The sequence below is a fragment of the Sarcophilus harrisii genome, chromosome 2 (assembly GCF_902635505.1).
Source record: "Sarcophilus harrisii chromosome 2, mSarHar1.11, whole genome shotgun sequence".
Lineage (NCBI taxonomy): Eukaryota > Metazoa > Chordata > Mammalia > Dasyuromorphia > Dasyuridae > Sarcophilus > Sarcophilus harrisii.
The window spans coordinates 551,457,606-551,480,579 of NC_045427.1; the positions used below are offsets into that span (position 1 = coordinate 551,457,606).

At 34.0% G+C, this 22,974-nt stretch overlaps 1 protein-coding gene across 1 annotated transcript; it reads right to left on the reverse strand.

The window, feature by feature from the left end:
- Positions 1 to 1,678: 1,678 nt before the first annotated feature.
- On the reverse strand, positions 1,679 to 19,337 carry MESD (mesoderm development LRP chaperone). Its single transcript, XM_031955649.1, has 3 exons — positions 18,993 to 19,337; positions 13,193 to 13,425; positions 1,679 to 3,132 (listed from the first exon to the last, which is right to left on the reverse strand). The coding sequence occupies exons 1-3, from the start codon at positions 19,173 to 19,175 to the stop codon at positions 2,883 to 2,885; spliced, it is 666 nt and encodes a 221-aa protein (XP_031811509.1). The 5' UTR covers positions 19,176 to 19,337; the 3' UTR covers positions 1,679 to 2,882.
- Between the last annotated feature and the right edge of the window lie 3,637 nt (positions 19,338 to 22,974).

Sequence of the window (22,974 nt, forward strand, 5' to 3'; positions counted from 1 at the left end):
TTGGCTTGATGATATCTCTTATACCCATACCCCTAAGGAAATAATAAGAATAAAAAAACAACCCAGATGTACAAAAATATTATTAAAGCTCTTTTGTGGTGGGAAAGAACTGGAAACTAAAGAGATATTCACCTTAGGGAAATGGCTGAATAAGATACAGTCCATGAAAGTAATGGAACACTATTATGTCATAGGAAATGACAAAGGGAGTAGTTTCAGAGGAATTTATGAATACTTTCATGAACTGATATGGAGCACAGGAAGCAAAAGGACAACTTACACAACATTGTAAAAGAAAAACAACTTTGAAAGATTTTAGAATCTAATGCAATGACCTATCATAATTCCAGAGTACTGAACATACATGCTATCCATCTCTTAACAGAGTTGTTTAGGAGTCAAATGATAGAGCAAGACATATGTTTTCAGTTACAGTCAATGTGAAAAATTGTTTTGATTTATTTTTTCAAGAGAGTTAAGAATATGGGAATCATAAACAGGGCTGCCAAAAAGAGAAAAGGTAAGAAAAAGTTACTGAAGGATTTTTTACAGAACATTTAAGGCCAGAAAGCACCACAGACAAGCAGGATAGCTTTGAAAGTTACATACTCAAATTTAGTATCGTTTTAAAAGGAAAGAAAAGGATACAAAATAAAAAATTTGCTTTTTCATCTTTTTCTGTGCTATGTATGTGAAAATGCTCATTTTAATTGTGTTTGTTAACACAAGAATTAAAATGTATATATATATATATATATATATATATATATATATACACACTTTTAACCTCTTTAAATTACACAATATTCTAAATCTATATAGTTTTGTGGTTTCCTATAACAAAATCCCTTGAGGACCTATCAGCACTATTTGATGCTTTGTATTCCAAAGTATTTTAATCAAATAATTTATCGAACACCTATTTGTAATAGTATATGACGATAAAATTATTAATGAGGCAAGTCATGTATATATATGAAAGATAACTTAAAAGATAATATGATAAATGAACAGAAAATAAGTACTACTTAAGAGTTCAAAGAGTGAAAGATCATCATGAACTACCATAGAAAAGACTAAGTTTTTCAGAAGATACTAGGCTGCAACTGGGTTAGGAATCCAATAGAAAAGATTCATATAGGAGAATTGCTATGATACAGAATGGTAAACAGAAAAGATTGGTATACATAAGTACATTAATAGAATTAGAACTAATCATATTTGTAATCTTAAACTTGTTTCCTCATCTGTAAAATGTGGCAGCTGCTGGATTAGGCCAGTTCTTAGCCTTTTTGTATATTTTAGATCCCTTTACCAGTCTGGTGAAGCCTAAGAGTTCTGTAAATAATTTTAAAAGTATAAAATAAAACACATAGGAAACAAAGGAAACCAAACAGGAGTGAAAATAAAGATGAAAATTCTTTCCTATTAAAATTCACTAATGTCATGAAAATTTACCCAAAGGACCTAAAGAGAGTCCACAGACCCTTAGTTAAGAAAGCATGAGCTAGATAATCTCTAAAAAAAATCCCTTCCAACTCAATAACTACCAATAATATGAAAAGAGAGAATTAGAATATATTTTGAGGGAAAGGGATTCATAATCAAGAGTAAACTCTTCAAAACTATAAATAAATAAAACAGAATTAAAGACATGTTATACATTAAAAAATGACAATTTTCAGATTTTTCAAATAATTTTAATTCTTAAAAATTACAATTGTATATAAATTTCACAACTCATTCATGAGCAGGCATCAACAGCAAAGCCAGTCAATAACAAATCAAGTACCATGTAAGTACCATACAAAACAAAATGACAAAAAAAGAATTAGGCACTTTTAAAAACCAAATATTTTAGTAACAAATAAAATAATACAATATTGTGTTGAATCCAGGAATGGATTTTGCCATTCAAGTGTATTTACAGGCTTTTAAAAAGCTGCCCAACTTTGTAGAAATATGAATGCTTATTAATTATTATGACAAATCTTTAAAGTTACTTTCTAAATGCTGAGGAAACAAAAGAAGCATATGTATGAATCTTGGCAATTCAGATAATACTGACTCTAGACCATCAACTCTTGGGGAAAAAAAAAAAGAAAAAGAAAAATTAAAGTTAAGAGAAACTTTTCCTATACTTTTCCCAGAAACTTCCAGGCTTTAATATCTTTTTTCCTTTTCTAACAAATCAGTAGTAGTTTACATGCAATTCTCCTGGATTCTCTGAAAAAACATAAACCTTTACTCTCTTGTATTAAACCTTCTGGGAATTCCAGAATCACTTAGTTCCCAAGAATATAAGTCAAGACCAAGCCACAGAACTCTTATATAATGCTTCTTAATCTCAACAGTATATAAGCAATATAATAAAAGAAAAGTATATCTAAAATTAAGAATTTCACTCAATTAAGTCAATAAAGTTTTAATGGCTCATTTAAACATAACCTTCTAACAAATCCTTTTTTTCTAACCACAAAGAAGAATAACTGTCTTGATAAGATTTCCAGTAGTAATTTTTAGAGCAAGCAAAGTAATACTTAACAAAATGATGACCTTGCTTTCCCATGTTTATAAGAGGGGAGAGTCCACAGTGGACCAGTGACTTATCATTTTTAAACAGGTAAAAGGAATGTAAATATGTCACAATTTAAAGTGATTTTATATTAAGTATTTACTTTCCTGTGACTAAAAACTATTCAAATTTAATAAGTAAACTTCCACCTTTACACTGCAGTCTTTAAACATCAAAATCCTTGTTGACCCACAGAAAATTTCACAGAAATAAACATAAGCCATATTGTTTATGACTTCCCATCCTCAAAAGTTATTGTAGAAATGTTATGTCCTCCTAATTGCTCAAAGTTCCATTAATGTATATGTCATAGATCATCTCTGTGTTTTGTGGCTCGGTTATCTTCTTTAAAGGAACTAGTTTTCTTATCTCCCTCCTTTTTCTTTTTTTCTGGCTTTGTTTTATTTTTGTCTTTGCTTCCTCCTTTACCAGGGTATACCTGCCCCTCCAAAGTTACATCAGCACATCTCTCTTGACTTATCAAAAAGTCTTTGATCTCCCAAGCATAGCTCCCATCTCTGAGCATGAAAATAGCACGATCTGACCCAACAATGAACCTAGAGAAAAAGAAAACATTAATGTTATGATTGACTATTCACATTTCTTACAAGTATATTTTTTATTTTTGTATTGCATGAGAGTTCTGCGAGAGAAGAAAGGGAAACTAGTACTAGGGCCAGAAAAAGAAAAAAGCAAAGAATGAAAAGCAATGAAGCATTTTTTAAAATGCAACTGAGAGAACTAAAGAAGTTCAGAAATGCAAACAGTACAGCTTTAAAATTAACATGTTAAATCTATTACATTCTTTATTATATATCTTTTAAAAAAAAAAGCAAAGTGAACATAGAAATTTATTTTTTTATATACATCCTCTTTTTCTGTTCTACTTTATTTTATGGAAATATTCTGTTTGGGGGCGTCCATTAAATTCAGAATCAAAAATTAAATTTAAAAAAGAACTAATTCATTGAGCCAATTTTAACATGGAACAGAAACTAGGACATTCAAAAAAATGTTGTTATTCCCTAACTGTCAAGATATAAATAGATTTTGGCATATTATATAACATCGTAGTTTTACAACGGGTCTTGATATATGCCTTAAAAAATGGAAAATGAGGGGGGACTTTCAGAATGATGTTGAAATAAAGAAGTCATGAAGAACTTAGTTCCTCAATTCCCTTCTCCACCTACACCATGAACAGATAAAAATATTCCCCAAAAAATTAAGGTAAGGAAGAAAAGGCAGAATAACCACATAGATTCAAAAGAGAAGAGACTTTCATTTAGAGAAAAGGAAAAAACAAAGTTAGCAAGGAGCAGAAAAACTCCATGGGCAAATGCTCATAAAAAGATCTTAATAAAAGACAAACAATAGAAACAAAATAAGTTAATTTTAATGGTGGCCTGACTGAAAAAAAATCTAAACCTAGAGTAGCATCAGATATATCAAGTTTAATTTTATATATACAACAACTAAAAAGAAACACACATTCAAGTTATACCTATCAAAGTACTCCAATTTAGACAATACAAGATTAGATTTATTTACCTGTCCTTGGCTCAAAAAGTTTGTAATTTTAACAGAGGAGACAAGACACACACATATATGCATATACATAATAAATACAATGTGAATTCAAGTTCATTTAGGGAGGGAAAGAGGAATACAGATATAATAGCAGCTGGAACAGATCAAGAAAAGATTTATTTACTATTGCTATGAGAAATGCAAATTAAAATAACTCTTGAGGTACCACTACACACCTCTCAGATTGGTTAAGATGACAGGAAAAGATAACAATGAATATTGGAGGGGATATAGGAAAACTTGAACACTGATACATTGTTGGTAGAATTGTGAACTGATTCAACCATTCTGGAGAGGAATTTGGAACTATGCCCCAAAGTGCTTTCAAACTGTGTCTAACCTTTAATCCAGCAAGGTCTATACTGGGTCATATCCCAAAGAAATTATAAAAAAGGGAAAAGGACTCATATGTGCAAAAATGTTTGTAGCAGCTCTTTTTATAGTGGCAAAGAACTAGAAACTGAGTGGATGCCCATCAGCTGGGGAATGACTAAATAAGTTATGGTATAGAAATGTTATGGAATATTATTGTTCTATAAGAAACAATCAGCAGGATGATTTCAGAGAGGCCTGGAGAGACTTATGTGAATTACACTGATGCTAAATGAATTGAGTAGAACAAAGAGAACACTGGACACAGCAACAAGATTATATGTTGATCAACTGTGATAGACTTGGCTCTTTTCAATTCTGATAGACTTATGATGGAGAGAGCCATCTGCATCCAGAAAGAGCACTATGGGGACTGAATGTGGAAATATGTTTAGAAGAACTGCACATGTTTAACCTATATTGAATTACTTGCTATCTAGGGGAGGGGAGCAGGGGGAAGGGAGGAAGAAAAATCTGGAACACAAGATTTTGTAAGAATGGAGTTTAAAAACTATCTTTGTATGTATTTTTAAAATAAAAAATTATTATTAAAAAAGAGTTAAAGTCTGGAGTGCTATAAGGGCCATGATATAAATGTATAATGGTAATCAAGCATTTAATAATATCCATATGACTTTATGAATGTTATTTATACAAGTTTATTTTTATACATCAAGACTAGTGTTTTCCAAAAGTTGCTGACACTGCATATCTTACATTTGACATTCTCTGCAATCTTTCTCCTAGATTGTAGAAGGGAGACTAGGAAAGACATAATCCAATGTGAAAATTTGGAATAAACAAAAAACAACATGATTTGCACCATTGTTTTCCCTTCTAAAGAACTATACAAAAATGTATTCAATGACAACAGGCATGGTCATATATGTTACCTAAAATATTAAAAAAAAAAAAAAAAAAGAAAGAAAGAAAAAAGCAAGAAAGAGTAGGCAAGAGATAGTAAGGGCCTAAAGGAAGGTGTTGGTTCTATGAAAAGAGAAGAGAACATAAGGGAGAGACAAGTTGAACAGTTGAGAAAATACATGCTGAATTTTTTATATCTATATCTATATATCTACATATGTATGTTGTGTCCTGCTTTTTAGAGCCCCCAAGTTGGGGTGACAAAATGTATCATTGCTTTCTAGAGCCCCCACACCAGGGTGATTAAAATATACCTTCCTAGTGGAGAAGTGAGGAGGTGGGACTCCAGAAGATGGTGGAAAAATGGAGTCCTTTATTTCAGGAACCTTCCCCTTTATATAATGTAACAAAAACAACACTGCGCACGTATTACCACATGAACATCTTGCTATTGTACGTAGTTTGCCACCTGGAATCACTCTGCTTCAATCACAGCACAGGTTGTCACCACCCCCTGACTTCTTAGGAGTGCCGAGGGCCCTTAGGGGAGATGGGGAGCCAGACTAGACTTTGTCAGCAGGTTCCCTCTGGGCTGAAGGGTCTTGTACCTCACCCAGAGTTCCCCCACTGACTGTGACCCTCTACATGTGTGTGTGTGTGTGTGTGTGTGTAAATATATATATATATATGTATATTTACTTATTTATTTATTTATTGCTAAGGCTATTGGGGTTAAGTGACTTTCCCAAGGTCACACAGACAGGAAGTGCCAAGTGGCTAAGGCCAAATTTGAACTCAGCTCCTCCTGACTTCAGGGCTGGTGCTCTATCTACTACACCAAATGAGCTACCCCATATATTTTTTTAATATTTAATATATTTATTTTTTTAAAGTAATTAGTATGAAATAAATCAGTTTCATAAATTCTTTGTGTTGTAAGTATATGAAAATGCTCATTTAAAAAAATTTAAGGTCAGAATTTTAACTTATTTTAAAATATAAAGTAGCCTTTTGAAAATCTTGAAAATATGTTTGTACTGAGTAAGCCTTGGTTTCAAAGTAGATTCCTGTATAGGATTAAAAATCTAGCCTGGAACTGACTTTAAATAGTGTTCTGAGATGAATTTTCACACTTCACCCACCAATCAGGACAGATCAGTCCTGGAGTAAAATCCCAAAGCTGAGTGGACAAGATATCAAAAGGGTATGTTTGGAGAAGGGTCACCAAGATGGTTGGAAACAACAAAGCAGGTGGCAAAATGTCTGAACGCAGACTCTATTAGTGGGATCCTTCATGTTCTTTGTATCATGAACCTCTTTGAAAGTCTGATGAAGCCTATGGATCCTTTCTCAGAATAATGTTTTTGAATGAATAAAATAAAATACAGAGAATTACAAAGGATATCAGTTATAATGAAACATAAGTTTACAGCTCCTCATTTTAAAATCCATAATTTAATGTATAGATGAATGGGATGAGTGTTGGGAAGGCTTAAAATCTGAGGTGGGAAAAAGTTAGGAACCCAGTGGTTTCAGTGTTCCTTTCATAATTTCAGACAAAGCTGAATTTCAAATTAGAATCCAGTAAAAGAGACAAGCAAAGTAACTATAGGCTGATCTAAGGAAACAAACCAGCAAAATAAAAGCTCCTTTAGACACTAATAAATATTTGCTGAATTTCACTGAACCCCTGACAAGTCTATCAATGGAAAAGCAACAATTTTTTTAGAAGAAGGTTAACTGAATCTTTTTTTTTAAAAGACCTGGATAGAAAAACATAAATGCTAGAGATTTTACCATCCAACTTTGACCACAAAATACATTTTATATAAATAAGAAAAGTTACAAGATTGGACAAAATACTATGAAAAACATGTGAGAGCTATATGAAAAAAAAAGTTTACTATGTAACTTACTCTTTATTAAGATATTCATGGAATATTTACAAAGGTAATAATCATATCCTAGATGATAATTTATAAATTAATGCAGAAAAACTGAACAACAGACTAGCAAACAGAACAGTAATCAAAAAAAGAAAAAAAAAAACCATCTGGGAAAAAAAAAAAATTAGTTGTTTAGGGATGACTATACCAAAGGCCAAATTACAGGGGGAAAAAATTAAAATCACATCATAGATAGATAGCCACAATAACAAAAAACTGAAATCTAAGGGATGTGGCTAAAGCAGTTCATGGAGGTAAATGCATTTCCCTGAATGCTTCTGTTGATTAAAAGATAAAAAGATTAATCAATCAACAAGATTTATTATGAATCTATGCTTTGCCAGGCACTCTGCTAGGTGCTGGGGATTCACAGACAAAAATATAACAGTTCTTGCCCTGGAAAAGCTTTTAAGAAATAAATACATAACAACTGAGGGCATAGGACAGAAGGGATAGAGGAGATCCTAGAAAAGGGGAGAATCAGGAAAGGTCTTACCTAGGAGGTGGCATTTCAGGTGAACATTGAAAGAAACTAGGGATTCTAATAAGCAAAAGAAAGACAAGCATTCAAAGCATAAGGAAAGGTCTGAGCAAAAGCACTGAACCAGAAGATGGAATGTTGTGTATAAGAAATATTTGGCAGGATCAGAGCTCATGTAGTGGAGTAATGAATAATAACTCTGGAAAGGTAGTTTGGAGCCAGGCTATGAAGGGTTTTAAATGTCAAAGAGAAGAATTTATATTTTATCCTATATCACTGGAATTTATTGATCAAGAAAGAAGCATATGTGGCCAGAACTGAGCTTTAAGAACGTTCCTTTGGTAGATGATCCCTTTAGTAGTGATGTTATAGAAGTGGAACAAATAAAAATTGGCAATGAATTAAAGATATTTCACTTAAATACTGCTGTATCATCTAAATAGTCAAAAATAAAACAGGTATTTGTAACATGGATAGGAGATAATGAGTTCTGTTTTGGTCATGGCCGAGTTGGAGATTTGGAACATCCAGTTTAAAATGTGATTCTCAGAAGAATTTCAGTAATGCTAGATTGGGGAGAGAGGGTACATAAAAAAGACAGCTGAACTCATAAGAAAGAAATAAAGGAGACAGGAAAATGTCCAGGACAAAACACTGGGGTACACCCACAGTGATGAGGAAGGATACAGGTGCTCCAGCAGAAGGATAAGAATGATCCGTCATTTCAAGGAAGACACAAGTGAGAGAGGCCTCTCACATAAGAAAAAATATATACAGAAAGAGAAAGTGGTTAACAGTGTCCAATGCTACAGAAACTTCAAAGAAAAAAAAAAAAAGATGAGAATTAAAAAAAGCCTGAACTGAGTTTATAGATTTAAAAAAAACGAATAAGCAAAGAATTTAAAAGATATAATAAAGTAGATAAGATATTAGCTAAATTGACAAAAAAGTAGAGAAAAACCATTCTCTAAAAATAAAAAAGTGAAGGAGATGAATTATAAAAAGTTATAAAGAAATAAATGAAATTATTAAGGAACATCATACATAATCTTATACAGATAAAAATGAGATTATTAAGTAAATACCTACAAAAACATAAAATACAACATTGTCAAAATAAGAAGGGAAATCTAAACAATATCAGAAAAAACTGAGGTCATTAGGGAGTAATGACTACCATTAAAAAATATACCAAGAGAATTATATTTATAGGGGTACTAAATAAAATATTAAAAGAATAAATAATTATGGTAATGATAAACTGTTTATAAAAGTAGAATACCATAATAATCAAACTTTCAAATCACTCCCTGAGACAAATATGTCTTTGATTCCCAAATAGGAATAGTCAAAACAAAGAAGAAACTATAAAAAATACAGTTAATAAACATTACTCAAAAACATCAAGTAAAATACTGGTAATAGCAAAAATGTTTCCAAAAAACATTACCCATTATGATTCAACTGAGTTATTTATTAGGTATCCAAGTTTGGTTCATGGACAACAAGGTAGCACAACAGATTAAGAGTACTAAACCTGATGTCAGGAAAATCTCAACTCAAATCTGGTTTCAGATACTATCTGTGTGTTCCTAGACAATTTAACCTCTGTCTTGGTTTATTTTTTTGTAAAATAGGCATGTTTTAAAAATACAGTAATAAGTGTACCTATCCACTAGGATTAATGCTTAAGATAAAATGAGGTAATAATTGCAAAGTGTTTTGCAAACCATAAATGCTGGCTATTAGGAGAGGAATGTCTAGTAAATCACCAATGCAGATCTGCAACATATCCTAAGACCTAAGTCTTAAGAGTATTGTCTTGGACACTTAGAGGTTAAATGATTTATTTGCCCAAGTTCATCTAGATAGTAGATGTCAGAAGTGGAACTTGAACTAAGATCTTCCTGATTCTCAAACCAGTTTTCCTCTATTACATCATACTGCTTCTCCTAGTTCACTTTAAGGCAAACAATTAGCACAAAAAAATCATATCAACAATAAAAATAATAAAAACCATATGATTATTATATTAATGAATCCAAAAAAGTTCTTTGGTAAAATATAATAGCATTAATATGAAGACTATTAAAAAAATGGGATGAAAGGATTTTTTTCTTAACACAAAAACAATTGAATCCAAAAACATTATAATGTAATAAGTAAACTTTAGAATCTTTCCTACTCAGAACAGAGAATAAACAAAGCTCTAACCACGGTTAAATGTAATCTTAGAAATGTTAGCTATAGCAGTAAGACAAGAAAACAAATTAACTTGACTAAGCACTATTAAAGAGGAAGTTAAAATAATTCTATATACAAATCATAGAATAATTTAGAAAAATTAAGCAAAAAGTCAACAAAAAGAGTAACTTGAAATAGACAACTTAGCAAAATAACAGGATATTACTAATCCCATAACAAATCCTCAGTGGTTCTTTATATCAAAATAAAAATCATAAAAAGAAATATATCCTAAAAATAGTGACAAAATAAATAACATATTTAAAAACTAACTTATCAAGACATAATATTTATATGAAGCCAACTATAAAACAATTTTTATTAAAAGAGATAATTGATTAGGTTGATATCATATAGTAAATATCATAAAACTTCCCAAGTGTTTTAATTTAATTTAATTTTAATTTAGTAGATTTACTGTTATATATTTCATAATATCAAGGGCATTCTTTATTACATGAAATAATGTCAAAATTCAAGGACAGGCCCAGATTTTTGATTTAATCAACTTAATAATTGATTTAATCCAATATAGATGGATACCTACCAGGGTAGAAACTTTCTCTACCTCAGGAAGATAGCAAATCTCCACAGTTTATAATTATAGAAAATTGCTTGAGATGCTAAAAGATGAAGTGACTTGTCCATGGAACACAGCCAATATAAATTAGAGGGAGGACTTGAATCCAACTCTTCTTGCCTCAAAGGAAGCCCCATTATCTATTAAATCACGCTGTCTCTCAAAAAAAATTATATAAAAGGGAAAAAAGTCAAAAATATTAAAGGGAATGAAATTATAAGGAAAGAGGTTGGAGGGAAGGAGAAATTGTACCATTAGATTTTCAATTATAATGTAAACAATTAAATATCAAAATTAACTATATTGGATAAAAAAAGATCACTAAAAATTTTAGAATAATGAACTAGAAATAGTTATCTTGAACTGAATACATCTTGGGTCACAAAAAATTGTTGAGAAAATTAGATGACAATTTGGCCAAAAAAGGAGTACAAGGAGTAAGGTCTTTTGTGGGACAGCAGACTCTGGGCTTTAGTTCAGACTTAAGAGTGAAGAAGGAAACCCAAGATTAAGCCCTGAGACAGACCTCAAAAAATAATATTAAGAAGAAACTGAACACTTGGGACTAGAACTTGATCATACCAATAACAGCTAAAAATAAAACAAAACAAAAAATAAAATAAAATAAATATGAACAAGCAAAAGAGATAGAACCCAACCATAGATATTGTGGGATTAAAGATCAGGATTCATATTCAAAGGAAGATAATTGAGCTTTAAAAAAAAAAAAGTCACTCCTTCTATAAGAAATATCCCAAGCACAAAAGGATTTCTTAGAAGAACTTTAAAAATCAAATAAGAGAGATCAAGGAAAAATTAGGTAAAAAATGAAGAGCTAGGTGGCACAGTAGATAAAGCACCAACCCTGAATTCAAGAGAACCTGAGTTCAAATATGGCCTCAGACACTTACCATCTCCTCTCTGTGTGACTCTGGGCAAGTCACTTACCCCCAATTCCCTTAGGGGTAAAAAAAGAGTAATCCAAGAAAATCAAGAAAATTATGAAATGAAAATCAATCAACTTAAAATTTAGAACCAAAAACTTAGAAAGAAAATAATTCTTTAAAAACTAGAATTGGACAAAAGAAAGGAGGACTATAATAAGGAATAATAAAAACAAAATTAAAAAGCGTACCCAGGAGGTAGTAACTGAGAGTGTCAAATATCTGATAGTGTTGAAAGATCAAAAAGGCTGAAAAAGTGCGTTAGATTTGGCAATGAAGAGATCACTGGTAACTTTGGAGAAAGTAATTTTAATTGAATAAAGAGAAACCTGCTGCAGAAAGCTTAGAATACAGTGAAAGCGGGAGTAAAGGCAACATTAGAAAGACTTTCTCAAGGTGTTAAGTAGAGAAGAGGAGGAAAGATAAAAGGCAATAAAAAGAAGCTTTCTCTTGTTAAAAAAATTGCTTACAGAGCCAGGGTGTAGTCAAGATGGCAGCAAGGAGACATATTTTTTATCTGAGCTCTTCCTAATGTCCCTCAGAACAACACCAAATCAAGTCTCTAAATTGGTTTTAGAGTCACAGAAGCCACAAATATTTGGAGTGTAACAAATTTCCAGCAGAAGATATTTTGGAAGAACTTCAGAAAAGGTCTGTTTTAATGGGAGAAGGAGGGAGCAGGGGACGGGGAGGGAGAGGGAGGCATCCAATGCAGGTGTCTACTCTGACCTGTTTGTAAACCGATGGATTAGCAGATTAGCTGTGAGATATCCAATACAAATACAAGAGGCAAATGGTGAGTCTCTGAACCCCAGAATAACATAGGACTTGGCCTGACTACCCAGTATTGGAAATCAGCAGCACTGACCCAGTGTAGTCACTGTAGCCTCTAGAGGAAGCTTGGATGTTCTCCCCTTTGCCCTAAAAGCAGACCTCAATCTTTTTTTTTTTTTTTTTTGGGGGGGCGGGGAGTGTAGGGAAGCAAAAAAGCAAAAATAACTCTGACCATAGATAGTTTTTATGGAGAAAGAGAAGAACAGATTTCAAACCTTAGGGACACTGAAAGCAGATCATCTCCAGATGAAGCCTCAAAGGGTGATATGAATTGGTTCCCATCTCACAAGGCTCTCTTGGAAGAATTCAAAAAGGGTCTTAACAGAGAGTTAGAAGAAATATGGAGAAAGGAAATGAGAATATTGTAGGAAAATTTGGAAAAGGAAACAAATTATCTGAAGAAAACTCCTTATGAAATCGATTTAGTGAAATGAAAAAAGCATATAACTCCTTACAAAATAAATTTGACAAAATAAAAAAAAAAAAGAAAGAAAATTACTGACACTAAAATGAAAATAAGTATATTTTTTAAAATTTCTTCTACAGCCTGAAAAAATATAAATTCTTTGAGGACAGAAACAATATCATTTTTGTTTGTAAATTCCAGCCCCTAGCAGTGCTTTGTAAATTGTGGGCACTTGGTAAAACATCTGTTTAATCAATGTGGAAATGTGGAGTTGGGTGGGCACTTGGGAAGAAAAAATATTAAGGTAGAAACAAAAGGCATACAACATATAGTTCATATAAATCTGCATACTTTACCTTTGGACATCATAGTTGGCATTGAAAAGACTCCCCTGCCATAAGCTGGTTATTTCTTCAGTCTCCTTTTCTGTGGGATTTCCTGATACTGTTGCAAACATCATAAGGGTTTTTCCCTTTTTGGTCATTTTTAATATGCTTTCTGGTTTCCCTGGATCAAACTGAGAGAAATCTATTGGTGCTGAAGGTCTTTTATGTTCTGGAAGGTCCCCTTCTTCTATATCATCATCTTTCTGTTGTGAAGGGGAAAAAATATAAAAACTTTAAAAGTACTATTAAAACTACTGCTTCACACCTGCTTTTTTACTAATTCTATTTCTTTTTAAAATTCAACATTGCTCACTCATTTTTGCATATTAGTCAAAAGAAGTTTTTTGACACATTATAATACAAAGGAAGGAAATGCATCTTTAAGAAGTCTGGCTTTATAATACCAAGTTTCAGGAAGTCTAACTTCATAACAAATAGTAAAGTCCTTTACTATTGGATCCAAAGAATACTTTACAATCCTACCTGTGTAATGTTACATTCTAAAAGTATTGGTTATACACTTCTACAAAGTCTGAGAAAATTTTCAATTTGTGAGAAGAATATGATTCAGTTGAGCAGTGAGGCAAAGACATTTCAGGCTAAGAGACCAGGAAAATATTGAAGAAGGAAGGAGCCTGTTGCAAGAATAATGAATAACTTGGCTACAGTGGCAAGTTCAAACTATCAAACCACTAGTCAAGGGAAAATATAAGATCTACTTGCATTTCACCTTTCAAGTGACTAAAGTACAGCAGAGATTTTACTCTTCAGAATGACATTTAAGCTTTAATTTGAAAAAGGAAATCATCCTAGCAAAAAAGGAGTGGCATATGCTGGCAACAAATAGAAGGAAGAGGTGTCAAGACATCTGCAACTAACTGGCAATGAAGCAGGGTACACATATAACTTTCTATGAATTAAAGTTAAAATTATTTCTAATAAAGACATATTTTGGGCAGATTTCTTATGAGTTGAAAACATGGCATTGTTGAGAATTTCTCATTTAATCATAACATAAAGTCAATTATGTTTTTACATGGTTCAAGCAATAAATAATTCCCTCATCATTTGTATACCCTCCTCTTGAAATTACTTTGTTATTTACTTATGAATATGCATTCCTTTCAGTAGAATATGAACTCGTAGAGGGTAGAGACTCTTTGGATTTTGTATCCTCAGAGTCTAACAAAGGCTTTTCAATATGGTGGGCAACAAAGTATAGTAAATGTTAGCTAATTGCATAGCTATATACACAGACTTTGTTAATGTTGTATAGGACACAAAAGCATACAGGATGCAATCCTGTATACATAATCCTTAAAGTCTAGCTGCAGGGACAAATTATTAGTATGAAAGACAGAACTAAGAAAATAGCGAAGTAATGGTTACAAAATGCCACATGCATTCAGAGGATGGATTATTTTATCATTATGAGCTGGAGTCATGAGGAAAAGCTTCCTAGAGGATATGAGCAAAGCTGAGCCCTGAAGAACAGCCATAATTCTGAGAGATATGAGGAAAAGGCATTTCAGGATAAAAAACTTAGGAAAACATGGGAGAAGGAACAATTTTGTTATAGGAGCAAGAAAGAATATGATTACAGAGGTGAATTCCTGTGAGAAAGTAGCAGATGAAGTCAGATAGGTGGCTTCAGGTTGAGAGTCTTGAAAAAAAAATTAAGAAATTTGAGTGTGATTCTCTAAGGAGAAGCATTGAAAAATAATGAGGAGTAATGACATGATGAAAACTGATATTTTAGAAAGATTATTCTGGTGACAGAATGCAAAATAGATGGTAAAGTACTCAAAGCATGAAGCAATAAGGACTCAATTTAGGATGATAGCTGGAGGAATGAAAAGGGAGAGACAGCTATAAATCAGTGAGTCAGTCAATAAATATTAATACAATGAAAGGAAAAGTAGCTCTAATGTGGGAAACAATAGGTAAACAATTATGTACAAACAAGTTTCACATCAGCTAAATTGGAAATGATTAATAGAAAGAATGCAACAGAATTTAGAGGGACTGAGAAAAGCTTCCTGTGTAAAATGGGATTTTAGTGAGGAAAAGTACTAGGTTTAAAGTCAAAGGCCCTAGAATTAGAATTACAGGATCTGGATTCAAATTTCACCTTTGCCATTTATGTGACTGTGGGTCAAATATTTAACCTCTCTGGATTTCAATTTCCTCATCAAAATAGTGATAGGTTTGGACCAATGGCCTTTAAAGGCTCTTGAAGCCAAGAGTCTATAGTTGTCTAATGGTAAAAGTCAATTGAACTTTGGAGATTGCTTGAATTGAGTGGAGTAATAGAGAGGAAATGATAAGTTCAGTTTTTAAAATGTAAAATTTGAGGTAGATGTGCATCAGCTAATATCCAGGCATTCAATGACATATAGAGGGATGACTAAAGCTTAAAAGAAAGCTTAGATCCAAATGTCCATTTGGACCAAAGATATCAATTGAAGCCATGCCAGTGGATGAAATCTCTAATGTTGAGCATATAAAAGAATTAAGAGCAAAGGTGATAAAGGGGAAAACTTCAATGTTCAACAGTTCAAGAAAAATTAAAAGATCAGAACTGATGATTAGAGGACCACAATGCCTACATTTACACAGGTTAGCAAAAGTAGCAGAACTGAAATTTGAACCCAAGTCTTCTCACTCCAAATCTTATACTCTTTCCACTATACCACATTGTGAAACATGATGGAATCTTGTGATTACACAGATTTTAAAAACATGAAAAAAAAAATATCCTAAACAATAATTATACTAAACCAATGATGTCAGATTACTTGTTAATTAATTATGTGTGAACTGGCAAAGAAACTAGGACCTCTGGCAATCTTTAGCTTCTCCTTTTTACGCTGAATCTTCCACATACTTTGATAAAAGTGATTGTGGTCAACCTACAAAAGCATGAACGAACAAAGAAAAATAACCTACAACCAAAAAATGATCTCCTATACAAGAGCAATTTTTTTACCTTGAAAATTTCCCAGGTATTTTTAAGATAACAATGTACTAACAATGTAAGATAACTTACAATGTAAGATAACAATGCCTAATTTATTAGAGCCAAAATTTCTTTATGAAATAATGAATACTATATTTGGGATATAGTCTAAAAATAAAAAGGCAAACTTCTACTGCAAATTTCCAAGTCTTACTCGAACATGCAATACTGTTTATGAAAAAGAAAATGTTTTTATTAGATCTTACCAATGTAAATTTAATTTAATAAATAAGAGGCTTATAAAGAAAAGGAATTCTAAATAAACTTCTGGAAACAACTGCTTTTTCACATCTTAGGAATTAGGAGAGTGGGGTTAAAGTCATCATTATTCTCATCTTGGGTAAAAAATAATTAAATTTTGTACTTGTTGGACCATTTTTTTCATGCAAAAAAAGAATGGATTGAACCATATGAACTCAAAAATTCCTTCTAGCTTTAACATTTTAGAAGAAACCTAGGAGAAATTACTTGGGGATTCTGGAATAAAAATCTTTTAGGTCCCATTTAACTCTATAGTTTAACAGCAAACAAGAACTGGCTATGTATTTTCTGTCAGCAATAGGGACACCAAAAAGTCATTTTAAAAAGCTGATCTTTGGTTCTATTTTGCTTATCAGTAACATTATTTCTGAGACAGAATAATTTGATTGTTTCTGTTGCATAAGACATTGAGTCCATCAGACACCCAATATGTAATAAAACCATATATATGTGTATGTATACATACATATATATATATATATATCTACACACACACATACCTATACATATATATATGGCATCAAAAGCAAATATACTTTTGTTACATGTGTGTAGATATATACACATATTATTAGAAACATTTAATAATCTTGTGTGTGTTCATTCACATTCATTAAACTTTAGAAGCTTAAAACTGCACTAAATCTTTTGGAACCCTTATGTATATACATATATACACATTGCATGCTTACATACACACACATATGGAAAATTTTCATCCAGTAACACAAAGGATTACATTTCTGTTTTTTTTTTTGTTTGGTTTTTTAAAACAGTTGCTACAAGATCTCAACCACATTTCAATTAACTTTATTCTTATCAACTCACTGGCAGTTACCTATCAAAAAAACCAACCAAACAAACAAACCCAGACAAGAGAAGCCTAATCTCTATGGATGATAACACTAAATAATACTTAAGTACCTGGCAGTTAAGAGAAATTCACAGGTATTATAACTTATGACACTACTGAAAAATAATCTTGGGGATCACAGATCTAGCCTAACAACTCATTTTCCAGATGAAAAAAACTAGCAAAATGGCATGTCTAATACCACATAGCTATTAAATAAGAATAGAATGCAGGTTTACAATCCGCTGTGCTAAAAAAAAGCTGAGTAGTAGTTTCCTATAGAATGAACTATCCTATGCAAGTTAAGTAGCTTCAGTGAAGTCAATGAAGTAATTTCATGCTTCAAAGTGCCACCAGCAAACTGAATGGATGCCCATCAGTTGGAGAATGGCTGAATAAATTGTGGTATATGAATATTATGGAATATTATTGCTCAGTAAGAAATGACCAACAGGATGATTTCAGAAAGGCCTGGAGAGACTTACACGAACTGATGCTGAGTGAAATGAGCAGGACCAGGAGATCATTATATACTTCAACAACAATACTACATGATGACCAGGTTCTGATGGATCAGGCCATCCTCAGCAACGAGATCAACCAAATCATTTCTAATGGAGCAGTAATGAACTGAACTAGCTATACCCAGAAAAAGAACTCTGGGAGATGACTAAAAACCATTACATTGAATTCCCAATCCCTATATTTATGCACACCTGCATTTTTGATTTCCTTCACGCTAATTGTACAATATTTCAGAGTCTGATTCTTTTTGTACAGCAAAATAACGTTTTGGTCAGGTATACTTATTGTGTATCTAATTTATATTTTAATATATTTAACATCTACTGGTCATCCTGCCATCTAGGGGAGGGGGTGGGGGGGTAAGAGATGAAAAATTGGAACAAGAGGTTTGGCAATTGTTAATGCTGTAAAGTTACCCATGCATATAACCTGTAAATAAAAGGCTATTAAATTAAAAAAAAAAAAAAGTGCCACCAGCTCGGAGTAAGCTAAGGCATTTAAGTAGCAAATTACAAGAGTCCAAGAGCCATTCACTTTCCCTCACATAAGTCATGGCATATTTCAACAAAGCATTCAAAGCATGCTGTCCCTGGAAGGGACCTTAAAGCCTTAGCCTGACTTCTCCGTTTTTACAGATAAGCACATTTAGAGCAGAGAAGTGAAATAACCTGCCCACAATCTCATAGAAAATAAGAGGGGAAAAGGAGGGAGAGAGATGAGGGGAGATTAGATCATTCTCCAGCACTTGAGGAGAGTAACAGTGTAGCAACAACTTTTTTTTTTTTTTTTTTTTTTTTTTTTGGCCCGGCTCTTTCTTAGTGTGCAGATCACCTGTGGCTGCTAAAGCACAAACGGCGCGGAAGTTTAAAGAAAAAAGGAACAGGGAAAACTTTTAAACATTTCGAGGGACTGGAAGAAAACAAAGAAGCAAAAATTACCACCCCCCTCCCTTCAGGAGGAAGCAACGGGAAAGTTCGGGAAGGAGGGGAAAGACGACTCCTTGGGAAGAAAGAGAAGAGGACACAAAGACACGAAGGAGGGGGCTAGGAGTCTTCCTAGCGGGGGAGGGGGGAGGGCTCGCGGGAAGCGCCTGCCGCCGAGGCCGCACGAACCTCCCACTGCTCCAGGAGCCGCGCCATGTCCGCGTCGTTGTAATCGCGGATGTCCTTCTTCTTCCGAGGGGGAGGCGGCTTGGCGGTGGCTTTCGTATCCTCGCCCGCCTCCACCGCGGACGGCAGCAGGTCGGAGGCGCAGAGGAAGACCGCCGCCAACAGCAGCCACCTGGAGGCCGCCATTTTCCAGGCTGACTAGGAGCGCCGGCGCGGACGAAACCCCGCCCCCGAAGCCCTGCCCTCTTCCTTCCTCTTCCTTCCTCGGCCTCGCCCCGCCCCCTCCGCCAGGCTTCCCCTAATAGTGCCCGCCTCCCTTCTTTCTCTAGCTCCTCCCCCCGCTCGCCTTGCTTTCTTTGCCCCGCCCCATCCTCCTTGGCGCGCCACGCCCCTCCCCAAACCTGATGGCTCCAATCTCCGCCGTCTTCCTTAGGTCCCCCCAGCATTTATCGCCCCGCCCGGTCTCGTCCTCGCCACGCCCTCTGCTCCCACTCTCGCCCGTAATTGGTCCCTGTTTCGCCTTCCTTCCGCAGCCTTCATTTCCCTGCTCTTACTCTTAATTCCCGGCCCCACTTTCCATCAGAGTGCGCCCCGCCCCCTTCATCAGCACTCCTCCTTCGCAATCCCCAGTCCGGGTATGTCCCCCACTTGCCCCACCCCCATTTCCCTCCTCCCCCCACCCTCCTCCCCCTACCCTTCCCTTCCTTTCTCTTCCCTTTCAGCCTGGGCTTGTCCGCCCGCCCATCCATTCATTTTCTGTCCCCGTTTGCTGCGTCTTTAAAAAAAAGTTTCCGACAGTGCCAGTCCCTGCAGCACCTCAGTCCTAAAGTCCAGCAGCCCTTAGTTCTGAACGCCAGAGCAACCTTTCTGGCATTGATGCTGTGGATCAAGAGAGATCACTCCTAAAAAGCTCTTTACAGACCTTTAAACACCATTAGACCGTGAGCTCTCTGAGGGCAGGGACTGTCTTTTGCCTCTTTTTTGGTGTTCCCAGCATTTAGCACAGAGAGTTAACACGGACAGAAAGGGGATATTTATCCCTAAAAAGTTTTTTTTTTTTTAATTAAAGAGAGAAAAAATAAAAACATTTCTTCAGGTACAAAGGGAGAGACTCATACAAACACCAAGAGAGTGACGCAGACACAGAAAAGAGGTGATAAAGACAAAGAAAAAGGGTATTCAAGAGAAAGTAGGACATCAGCAATGACAATGTTAAGTCAATAATATTTATTGAAACCTTATTCAAGTCAAACTCTACAAAAACAAGAGTATATTCTTAAAACAGAAATCTAATGGTGTCCCTCTCCTGTTCAATAAGCTTCTGTGACTCTAAGGTAAAATCCAAATTTCTCTACTGGTCATTAGAATCTCACAACCTGGCAGCAACTTCTGCCTATTGCATTGTGTACCTCCCTTCACATACTCTTGGTCCAGTCAAACTGACCTTTTTGCTGTTCCTCAAACAAGACATTCCATCTTTCTCTCCACATCTTTGCAGAGGCTGTATCCCATACTTGTAATTCATTCTGCTCTCACCTTTACTTCTTGAAATCCCTAGTTTCCTTCAGAGTTCAGTTCAAGCACTTCTTGATTCCCTCCAAAATTGATAATACCTTCTCTCCCCCATTATATGTTCTGTTTGTGCTTATACACACACATATGCATATATATGTATATGTGAATTTTCCCTCTGTTAGAATGTAATCATTCCGACAGAAGGGATTGTTTCATTTCTGTCTTAGTATCCCTAACAACTAGAACAGTAATTGGCAAAACTTAGAATTTTATAATACTTGTTGATTGATTGGGGAAAGGAATAGTCATTTAATTTTCCAAAATGAATACCACACAGCCATTGTTTTGTCCTGCATAGATATAAGGAGGTAGCATACTGGTTTTGAAAAAACAAAGAAACAATCCTGACTAATTTTCCTGGGACTTTTCAGGACAAGGTCCTAAATGGAAATCATCCCTTCAATACTTAAATAGTTATGTGATTGTTGAGGGTATATCTTCTATCATGCAGTTACCCATTCATAGATACATAATCTGCAATCTTTGGCAGTGAGATTTCTGAGGCATCTGTAAAGCATGGGTGATAATATTAAAGTACCTAACTCACAGGGTTGTTATGGCATAAAAAAAAAAAGAATATATGATAAGGCTTGGCAAATTTTAAAGCTCTTTCCCCTAAGTCATTTAAAGTATGTTCCACAAATAGTGCAAAATTCCTGCATAATGTCATGGATGTGGGTCACAAATGAGTGTTACCCCAATATAAAATACAATCATTTCTTTGCATTGCTTCCTCATCTCTGAAATGAGGTTAGATCAAAATCAGAGGCTGCTTTAAAATTTCCTGATTTTGTAGTGATCCTTAAAAGTTTACATTATCTAATTCTTCATCTTAAACCTCTCAGAATCCTTATCTTCCTTAAAAGTTCAGTTTAATTTTTTTATCTCCCTCCTGCCTCCCAAATTTTCCCAGATCTCACCTTCCCCAATCCCACAGCCAGTTCTTACTGCTTTCCTCTCCCCTCAAATTACTTTGTATTTATTTGTGTGTTTTACTTTAAAATGTAAGCTCCTGAAGGACAACTGTCTTCATTTTTATTGGAAGGTCAAGACTAGTTTTGCTTTTTTTTTTCTTTGCTTCCCCAAGACCCAGCACAGTGCCAGGCACATAATAGAATGAGACCATAGAAATTATGTAAAACAATCCCCTCATTTTATAGGTGGCAGGTACTAATTGCTGATTGATTCAATCACATTATTGACACCTAGAAAAGTGCCTTTCACATAGGAAGCCCTTAATCAAAGTTGGACTGAATTATCTTTTTAAAAAGAAAACAAAATACTCTCTCCTAATAACTATAGGATGAAAAAAAGTCCATTTCTAACTCACTTCAAAAGTCAGTTTGTGTTGCTTTTTTTACTGGCGTTTTTTTTTTTTTTCAACACAATGGATAACTATTATTAATTTCATTATTTACCAGAGAAACAATCACAAAAAACCACAACTTTTCAAAGAGACATTTTCAAAGCTATTATTTTTATTTGAATGCTTAAAAATGGGAGAGCAACATTTTTTAAAAACTTAGTCATGAAGCAATTAATTTTTAACTCTCTACTTTACAAGAAAGACAGTTGAGCAGATATCTGCTCAGAGACTAATGCATTGTTGGTGGATTTGTGAAATGATCCAACCATTCTGGATGGATGTCCAATAAGTTATCAAATTGTGCATACCCTTTGATCCAGCAGTGCCACTGGATTGGGATCTCAGCTCAATGAAATCAAAAAAGAGGGAAAAGGATCCACATGTGTAAAAATGTATGTAGCAGCCCTCATGATGGCAAAAAATTGGAAAATGTAGATGCCCATCAATTGAGGAATGATTGTATAATTTATGGCATATGAAAGTAATGGAATAATCTATAAAAAATAATGGACAGAAAAAAATTTTTTTTTTAAATGGACAGACTGATTTTAGAAAGGCTTGGAAAATTTTATATGAATGCTGAGTGAAGCAAGCAGAACCAGGAAAATATTGTACACAAGAACGTGTGATGTTTCACTATGACAGACTTGCTTCTTCTCAATGGTTCAGTAATCCAAGGCAATCCCAATAAATTTTAAATGGAAAACACCATCGAAATACAAAGAAATAACTATAGAGATTGATTGTAAATAAGTACATACTATGTTCATTTTTTTCTCCCTTTTTCTTCTTTTTTTCCTTCCCTCATGTTTTTTCCCTTTTATTCTGATTTTTCTCTCCCAACATGATTCATAAGGAAATATATTTTAAAAATGTACATGTATAACCAAAAAAGATGTTTCTATATGTAACTGGAGAAAATAAAAATAAAAAAAAAAAAAAGATTTTTTCCAAAATAGTCTAACTCCTTTGTGTGGAGGAATGATTGCAGAAGTAGGAGTGGGGCAGAATATCACCAGCTTCTTTAAGCTCATCTATATGCCC